Source organism: Alligator sinensis, unplaced genomic scaffold (genome assembly GCF_000455745.1).
Source record: "Alligator sinensis unplaced genomic scaffold, ASM45574v1 scaffold900_1, whole genome shotgun sequence".
NCBI classification, from domain to species: domain Eukaryota; kingdom Metazoa; phylum Chordata; order Crocodylia; family Alligatoridae; genus Alligator; species Alligator sinensis.
The window spans coordinates 372,036-380,654 of record NW_005842882.1 but is presented as its reverse complement, the minus strand read 5'-3'; the positions used below and the strand labels follow the sequence as shown (position 1 = coordinate 380,654).

Below are 8,619 nucleotides of genomic sequence, written 5' to 3'. Positions count from 1 at the left end.
CCCCCCCCAGCGCAGCATGCACTTTAACCCCTCTTAAAGCAGGTTCCTCATGGAGCAGGATCCCTGCCCTGCAGGCATCGGGGGCTGTAGGGGCCCCAGAAAAGCCTATGGGCTTGGTGTTTAGTTTCCCCCTCACCCCCTTCCTAATCTGGTTATTTTCCATGGACAGGGAGGAGAGGGGCCTGTCCTGCCAGCAGCTTTGGGGCTGTGCTCATTCATTGCAACACCCATCACTCCTTCATTATCTACTTCCCGGGCAGGTTCCTGAATGGACCAAGTGCACCAGCCGGGAGAAGAGGAAAGAGAAGGTGGAGAAACCATTCTACTCTGACTCAGAGGGGGAGTCCGGGCCCACAGAGTCTGCAGACAGTGGTGAGGGCTCCATCTGCCGTGATGTCAGGGCACAGGCCTCCCCTGTGAGCTGCTCTGAGGCCGCTCCACCCCCGTGGCAGTGGGAGCAGACTCACTCCTTCCTTGCCTGGCCAGCACCTAGTGCTGGGGCCTTGCTGTTCCATGGCCACAGCCCAAATCCCCTGGTGATGCAATTGGAGGCTGTGTCTGCCTCCTTGTGTCCAGGCTGAGAGGTGGCTGAAAGGCAAAGGACAGAACTTCTGCTCTTCTCTCCCCACCACCCTAGCTGAGGTGCCAGCAGGGACTGGATGCATGGTACTGTGACCTGTTGTCAGGGCGTGGACAAGTGTGTGTGCAGAGTGGGGAGAAGGGGAAGGGACTACAGACCTTATCCCTGCTCAAGCCCAGTAGCAACTGAGATCCTTGTATTGAGCAGAGCCTAGCACAGAAGCTTTCCCTCTCTGTAAAAGGCCCAGGGCTCAGCATGCTCTGAGAAGGGCCTATCTCCTGGGAGTGCAGGAGAGGGGAGACCTGTAGTACAGCTAGTATCTCCTGTGCAGGAGAGGCCATCTGGCTAGGGGCATTCTGGCCAGGAGGACCATGCTTCCTGTGTATATTTGCAGATGCCATGGTTCACCTCCTGCCCAACCCCAGGATACCAGTTGGGGGGAACCTCTCCCAGCTTGGAGCACAGCACTGGGAGGGAAGGGACAGATGCCCCTGGCTGTAGGAGTAGGTTGGCAGCCAAGGGAGCTTGGAAGCAGGCCTAGGAGATTAGCATCAGAGCTGAGCTGTGCTCTTTTCCAGAGCCTGAGTCAGTCAGTGAGTCGGAGAGTGAGAGTGGCAGTGGCACCGAGAGTGGCTCTGGCTCGGGGAGCGAAGAAGAGGAGGAGGAGAGCGGGGACCAGTCTGAAGAGGAAGAGAAGGAGAAGAAGAAGAAGAAGAAGAAAAAGAAGGAAAAGGAATTACCCTGGAAAGCATCCCTGGAGAGCATGGGGAGGTACCATGGGCTGTGAGGAGTTGGGTGGCGGGGACAGCATTGGGTTGTCATCTTGGCATCACAAGGCCCTACCAGGACACCCATCTTGTTGGGGGTGCACCCTGCAGCACAGAGGCTGAGCTGAGGCCCAAGCATGTTGTTGTCCCACTTTATCCAGTCACATGAAATATGTAAATTAGCCCAGGCTGGCACCCCCAGGCAGGAGTCTTTGAGCAGGGCATGAGGTCTTAAGTCTCTCCTGTGTGCCTGAGACCCTCTCCTTCCCCAGCAGCCCCAGCGAGGAGGAGGAGGAGGAGGGGAAGAAGGCAAAGAAGAAGAAGCCACAGCATGACAGGAAAGGCGGTTCTGAGTCCTCGTCTGAGGAGGGCAGCGTCTCTGAGAGCAGCTCATCTGAGTCAGACTCGGGTTCAGACGCAGAGGAGTCCCAGTCGGAGACAGAGACCAAGAGGAGAAAGACGGTAAAGAAGCAGGGTAGGGGCTCTGAGCACAGCAGAGAAGGCTGATCCTGGGCCCCCATCCCTGCTCTGCTCTCAGCTGCTGTTCAGCTCCTGCCCCACACTGAGTAGCAGGCCAGCAGCTGATCTCCCCAACCCAAGCCTTGCTGAGCACAGGGATGGGGTTGCTTATCCTCCTCCCATGGATCCCAGTGTTCAACTGCCTGCTGCCATTCACTCTGCCTTTGCTATCTTTCAGCCTCCCAGCAGCAAACCTGCACCAAAGGCTGCCAAGAAAGGGACCAAGGAGATCTCCTTACTGGACCTGGATGACTGTGAGTTTCGCTTCTGTGCAGGCCAGCCGCACAGAGCAGGCTGCCCTGTTTGGGGCATATGAGTGGGGGTCCCCTCCCCACTTCTCCCCTCCTGGTCTTGGCTGTCCTTTCTCCTTTCCTGTAGCTGCCCTGTTCACTCCCTTTCCTGGGGGAGGGAGTGACCAGCCAAGCCACATTTTTTTTAAGGAAGCTTTTCCAGTGTTGGCTGCTTAACATAGTTGAGTGTCAGGCCAGGGGAGTTAGCTCAGGAAATCGTAAAAGGGAGGGCAGGCGAGCCAGAAGCTGGGAGGGTGAAGCTGGGCACAGAGTGGAAAACAGAGGTTGTGCTGTGTGCAGAACTGGTCCTTGCAGCCTGTGTGCATGTCCCATTAGGCCTGCGATGGCTGCTTTTAAGAGCAGGCATTTTGGGAAATGTAGTCTCTTTGGGAAGAATCCCATGCTTGGGACAGCAGGAAGCAAGTTATGCCTGCCCACGGCGCAGCTGTCTACAGCACAGCCTGCACTCTCAGCAGGGACATGTGAGCTAAGATGAAAGCCTGAGGGGACCAGGATGCAGCTGGAATTGCCTTGCTCAGTATGGGGGAGTGTGGTTTGTCCGGTCAAGGACCCTGTCTGCGGGAGACCTGACCATGGAGCTCTGCTTTTGCCTTCTCCACCTGGGAAAAGCAGTGGCAGCCTGAGAGCTGCATGGAGGCTCTGTGGCAGTGTACTGAGAAACAGGAGCCCTGGCCTTTGTTCCAAGCTGGGGGAGCAGGAGCAGGGACCCCTGGGTTCCAGTTCCTGCCTTTGCTGCCCTATGGCTGCGGCTGGATGTCTGCTTGTCTCCTAAGCTGTAATGGCAGCCACAGCCACCAAGCTCCTTCTCCGTAGATCATGAAGGGGTTGCCCCAGGGGGTCTGTGTCCTGATCTCCAGTTACAGACAGGGGAAACTGAGGCATGGAGAGGAGAAGAAGTCTGCCTGAGGCCACCCAGCAGGCTGGTGGAAGAGCCAGGAACATAACCCAGGTTTCCTGAGTCCCACTAACCCCCATTGTACAAGGTTAGCACGCTCATTAGCACCTTGTATGCAACCCCCTTGCCAAGACTTCTAATAAGGGGCAGGAGCCATCCTGCCTTGTGGGCCCTGCTTCCTGCTGCCCATTTGATCCTTTTAGCTGTGGGATCTGATCTGTCCATGGTGCTGAGAGAGCTTGGTGTCTCTCCTGCTGGAGCTGAAGCCTCTGGAGCCTGGTTTTTCCCTCTTCTGGGATCCCCTGTATAAGCTGGGCTTAGGACACGTGCCAAATGTATGAGGTATTCAGACCTCACCATGCAGAGGGCCAAATTTCACCCCTCCCTCTTGCTCCCACCCCTGTTTCTCTCAGAATCTGAGTGGGTAGCCTGAGGTGTAAGCAGGCAGGGAATACAGCAGGGAAACCACCCCCTAGCTTAGATAAGAAAGAGCTGGCTCAGGCTGAAGAGGAGGGAGCCTGTCTTAAACAGACGATGTGGCAATCTGATCCAGGCTTCACAAGCGCAGATGCTGCTGCTGTCACACCAAGACCAGGCTGGATTTGCCCCTGCAGGTCCATGGGGATGGAAAGCAGCCTAAGCAAAGCCTTCATGGTGGGGCCTTAGACTGTGAGCTCCTTGGGCAGGGCCTTTCTGTGTGTTCTGCATGCAAGCAGCTTGGGACCTGGGAAGGGGTGGGAGGCTGTTTTTTGTGTCTAGGGCTCCTGGACAAGATCCCGATATAGATCAATAAAAATAACTCTGTCTCCATGGAGGACAGTGAGCAATTGTTATTTGCGTTTGTTTGTTTCTGTTTTTCATCAGAGAAAGGCAGGATTTCACACTTCAGTTGCTGAAAATTAATGTTTCCCTTTCAAAAAAAATCAGTTGTTGAAAATGGAAAGATTATTTAAGAGTTTTTTGACCCCAAAAAAACAGTTTTGAAAGAAATAGACACTTTTTGGCAAAAAAAAAAAAATTGTCTTAGAAGCTATTTTATTTTTAAAAATATTGTTTCAAGGAGCAGTTTACAGCCTGCTCTATTGGCTGATCTACTGCTCGTGTCCCTCTGAGACTCTCAAAACACTTTACAGATGATAAAAGTCCTGCTGCATCCCCCCCAGGGCTCTCTGGACAGTGCTTTCTAGCAGCCAGTGCACCTGGCAAGGGGTGCCTGAATCCTGCAGTATTGGTTCTGGTTCTGTACTGGTTTTACTAGGTGATCTGAATCCAGTCCCTTCTTTCCTTTTGCCTTGATTTCCCCACCTGTAAAATGGGGACAGTGATGCTGATTGGTCATACTGTGTTTTGAGGTCTCTGGGTGGTTGTATTGATGTTGTTCTAATTTCACTGATAGGGAAACAGAGGCTGGAGGGTGGGGAGGGAGTGGCTCAAGATCTCTGGCAGAACAAGGACTAGAACCCCAAGCTCCTGTGTGGGTGCTGCTGCTATGTGCCCCTCCCTGCAACAGCTTGCAGGTGAGATTGTGGGTTTGGTCCTTTCCCATAATCAAGATCTTCCTATTCCCCTGTCATCACTGGCCTGGTGGGGTGCTGAAAGATGCAAAAGTCCCTTTCTGCCCTGGTGGGATGGCTTGTGCCACCCTCATGCTATGGCCAGTAGGCTCTGGACAGGCACTTCTGGGGCCCCAGTACAAGCAGTTTAAAAACAAAACAAAACAGTCCAAAGGCTTTGGGCAGCAGCAGAGCAGACAGTGTGGACCTGTGGACCCCCCCTCCCCATGCACTCCCACACACATTCAGGGCAGGGGCTCTGGGTGCAGCCAGACTGTCAGAGCACCCGCACCCAGCACTGCCCTGCACTTAGCTTTCACTGCCCCCAGCCTTGCTGCAGGTGTTTCCCAGCTCCTGCCCTGTAGCTCTCCCCAGTACTCAAACCAGGCAGCCTGCAGTCCGGGGTGGGGAGCTTGCTGTGGGGTGCAGTGTGGGGAGCTGCCAGGAATGCCTGGGCATATGGTTCTCCGAGCCTCACTGGGCAGAGCCAGGTCTGTCCTGACACCTATTCTACCCCCAGCCCTACCTGCTCTCTCACTGATCTTCACCCTATCCTGGGTGCCCCTGGATGATTCAGGGTGCCCATGACACCCAGAGGCCTCCCCTTGTCCCTGAGGCATATATCTTCATTAACCCTTTATTCCCCGTCTCTCTCTTGCCTTGTAGTCGCACCCTCTCCTCCCCTGCCTACCTCCTCCAGCAGTCTTGTCTCCAGCAGCCTGGTGACCGACCTGGAGGGACTCACTCTCATCGACACTTCTCTGGCTTCTACTGTAAGTGTCTCCCATTCCTTTCCTCCCAGTCCAGCAGCCCCAACTCTGGCTCCTGCTCTCTTGAGGGGCCAGGGGGAAAGAAATCTTGAGCCCTCTGGAACATCCTCATCCTCTGCTGGCACGAACAGCCGTGGGGAGGGGGGATAGTTTCCTCCTTCTGGGGTGCTTGCTCTTTTGGCTCCTACTGCAAGGCTTCATTGTGGGAGTAACTGATGCCCAGAAGAGCAGCAGGCACTGCTTTGGGGCCCCTGGGATAAGGAATAAGGAGCCCAGGTTCTTTAAGCAGCAGCTGCTCCCAGTCTAAGGGCTACAAGTGACACTGGGGCCAGCTCAGACCCCAACAGAGACCAAAGGCATGGGGACTTCTGCTTCACATGCCCTGGTATTCTGCCCCTCCCCGGCCTGTATCCACATCTCATCTCATCTCTTCCCCAGGTGATCAGCCCTGTGTTCAGTTCTGTGAAGACTTATGAGCTGCTCCACCGAATGACAGGCGAGGGGCTCTCTGTGGAGTACTACTTTAGCCGGCAGCCCTTCGCCCCCGATCCACACATGGTGGCTGTCCAGATCCAGTTCTCCAACAACACGGACTCAGAAGTGAAGAACGTGCGCATCAGTGAGCCCAAACTGCTCTCTGGCATGAGGGTGCAGGAGTTCAAGGAGATTGGTAAGGCTGAGCGGTGGTGTGGAACTGGCTCTTGCTGACTTCAATCTGTACACACTGACCCACATGGAGGGCAAGGCCAAGTCACTCCCTCTGAGACAGATGGGAATACTAAGGCCCTGCCAGTCTGCATCAGGGCTGGAGTCAACCTTCAGAGCCTTTCCTTCTGGTTGATGCTCCATGTTCTGGGGTTTGTGAAGCTTGGGCCTCACACGGAGCTGAGGGAGCCCAAGTGGGTGGCCCAGGCCAGCCTAAGTCACTAAGTCAGCCAGTTGTCTCCAGAAGTGCCTTCCTGGTCAGGTGTTGTGCAGGGATGGCACAACTGCTTTATGTCAGGGCTGAGGGCAGCAGATGGGCAGGGACAACCGGGGCAGCCCCTTGAGGGTGATGTGCGCAGGCTTCCCCAGTGGGGTCCCAAACGACACTGTCACGGTTGTTTCCCATAAGCAGCCACAGCGTGGAGGAGCCAAGATGAGGCCCTGTGTGTTACCCAAAGCCCCTGTTTTGTGGGGAGGGCTGAAGGCTGGCTGTGCCCTTCTTTGTGCCCTGGAGTAGGAGGGCACAGTCATGGATCCACACCCTGACTGGCACCAACAACCCCATTCTGGAGCTGCCAGTGAGCTGTGCTGGTCTTGCTGCCCCCAGCTGGGGTCCACTCCCCTCCCCCAGGTGAGGGGCACTCCTCCCCTCTGAGAGCCTGGAGGCAGTCACAGATGCCAACGGGGAGCAGCAATGGGGTTGCCTTCAGTACACCATCAGGCCCCCATGAGCCATGGGGCCAGGATCTGGCCTAGGGCTCGAGCACAAGTTGGGAGCTGACAGGTAGGACCCTGTTGGAGTGTGAGCACAAAGACAAGGATCCCCCTGGCTTCCTGAGCAGAAAGGGATGGCTTGGCCCTGGAGAGCATTCTGAGCCTTGTGCTGCACGTGTGCTTACAGAGTCACTTGCCCCTGGCGAGACTACCAGCGTGGTTATGGGCATCGACTTCTGTGACTCCACCCAGGCCGCCAACTTCCAGCTGTGGTGAGTGTCCCACAGATACGGGCTCTGGTGCCACCCCCACCCCAGAGGTGCAGGCCACAGGCTCAGGGGCTTGCAGGGAGGGAGCCTGCTGTGTGGTTTGGCCTTTGTCTCTTGGCCTGGGACCATGCTGTCAGAGTATATCCCCACTGTAACTGCTGGTTGTCCAGAAAGTATCCAGCTTTGGGTGGGACAGGGTTGGACAGGGTTAGGGTTGGTGCCTTGCTCCAAGGCAGCTGAGCTTTGGTGAGGCTCTATTCATAACTGCTGCTCTGTGCTTCTGTCCCCCATCCTGTCATGTTTCTTCCTCCATGGCTCCCAAGCACATTCCCAAGGAGGACTGGGCAGTGGTTGAGAAGGTTCGAGGTCACAAGTAGGCAGAGCATGAGGGGGATTGAAGTAAATCCACTCTGCTCCCCTTCCCAGGGATAGTCTGCGACAAGCCTCCAATGCCTGGCTTCCTCTCACCAATGTCTCTTTGCCTTCAGCACCCACACCCGGCAGTTCTACGGCGCCATCCAGCCACCCGTGGGAGAGCTCATGGCTCCCGTGTTCATGAGTGAAAATGAGTTCAAGAAGGAGCAAGGTGAGTGTGAAGGGAGGGTGAGCTGGCAGGGGCCTTGTCTACAGTGGAAGTGGGAAACTAAGCTCCCTGTTAGAGTCCATGATTAGAGGGCCATGGCTTCAGGGTCCATTGTCCCTGGGACACAGGAGGGGACAGGGATCCTTTCCTGACTCTGGATCCTTTCCCTCTCTGCCCATGCCCCCGTATCAAGCCCCTGGCTCACAGGGCTGGGGCCCACTGACAGAGCTAAGGGATGTTCTCTGTGGCCAGAGCCTAGCTCCTTCCTGTGACAGAGGATGGGGCACTGGCACACAGGGATCACTGCTACTGAATGGGGACAGCTGCTGCTCAGGGAGCCCTCACAGCTGGGCTCTGGGGCTGTAGGTGCCATGGCTGTCGGAGCTCAAATGTGTTAGGGCTGCTCTGGGGGCAGTCTCTCTGCTCTGAGGCTGCGCCTGGCCAGGTAGGGGAGCCCAAGAGCAGGGCATGGACAAGCTGGGGCTGAGTCCCAGCCCTAGTGACAGCCATCTCCCTACCTCTGCTGCCTGGCAGGTGGGCAGGGGTTTACCAGGGCCTGTGTCCAGTGGAAGCCAGTGGCATGGCCAAGAGGGCAGGCTCCAGGTTCCCCACAGGCTCCCTGCCATTGGCCCACATTAACCACCTGTTTTATTCCACTCTGCTGCCCTGCACGCTGTTGCTTCCCTTAGAACAACTGTTAAGGATGGGTGTGGGTAAGTCTCAGCTCGGCTGGTGCTCCCAGGAGGTCCATGAAATGCTGCCTGCCCCCTCCTCCCCCCTCCCCCCCGTCCTTCTGAGCTGTAGACCAGTTCCGCTTCCACTCCCCCTGGCTGGGAGCTGCTCTCTAGATAAAAGCTGCCCCCTTTGCTCCGCCTGCCCTTCTCCCAGCTTGGGGCCCAGCAGTTGAAGGAAGGGCTTTGGAGGGACTGGGGCAGAGGAGGGGATGGGAAAGA

General features: G+C 56.2%; 1 protein-coding gene across 3 annotated transcripts in view; it reads left to right on the top strand.

The window, feature by feature from the left end:
• AP3B2 (adaptor related protein complex 3 subunit beta 2) overlaps window positions 1-8,619 on the top strand; it is a 54,469-nt gene that overhangs the window by 37,060 nt on the left and 8,790 nt on the right. For 2 of the 3 annotated variants that reach the window (XM_014525800.2, XM_025192022.1), the window contains exons 18-25: window positions 261-372; window positions 1,159-1,351; window positions 1,620-1,809; window positions 2,045-2,120; window positions 5,292-5,398; window positions 5,834-6,065; window positions 7,002-7,086; window positions 7,572-7,669. In XM_014525800.2, coding sequence (XP_014381286.1) covers window positions 261-372; window positions 1,159-1,351; window positions 1,620-1,809; window positions 2,045-2,120; window positions 5,292-5,398; window positions 5,834-6,065; window positions 7,002-7,086; window positions 7,572-7,669 — 1,093 coding nt within the window. The remainder of the gene's footprint in view (window positions 1-260; window positions 373-1,158; window positions 1,352-1,619; window positions 1,810-2,044; window positions 2,121-5,291; window positions 5,399-5,833; window positions 6,066-7,001; window positions 7,087-7,571; window positions 7,670-8,619) is intronic. The other variant, XM_006035857.2, reaches the window with a different exon arrangement.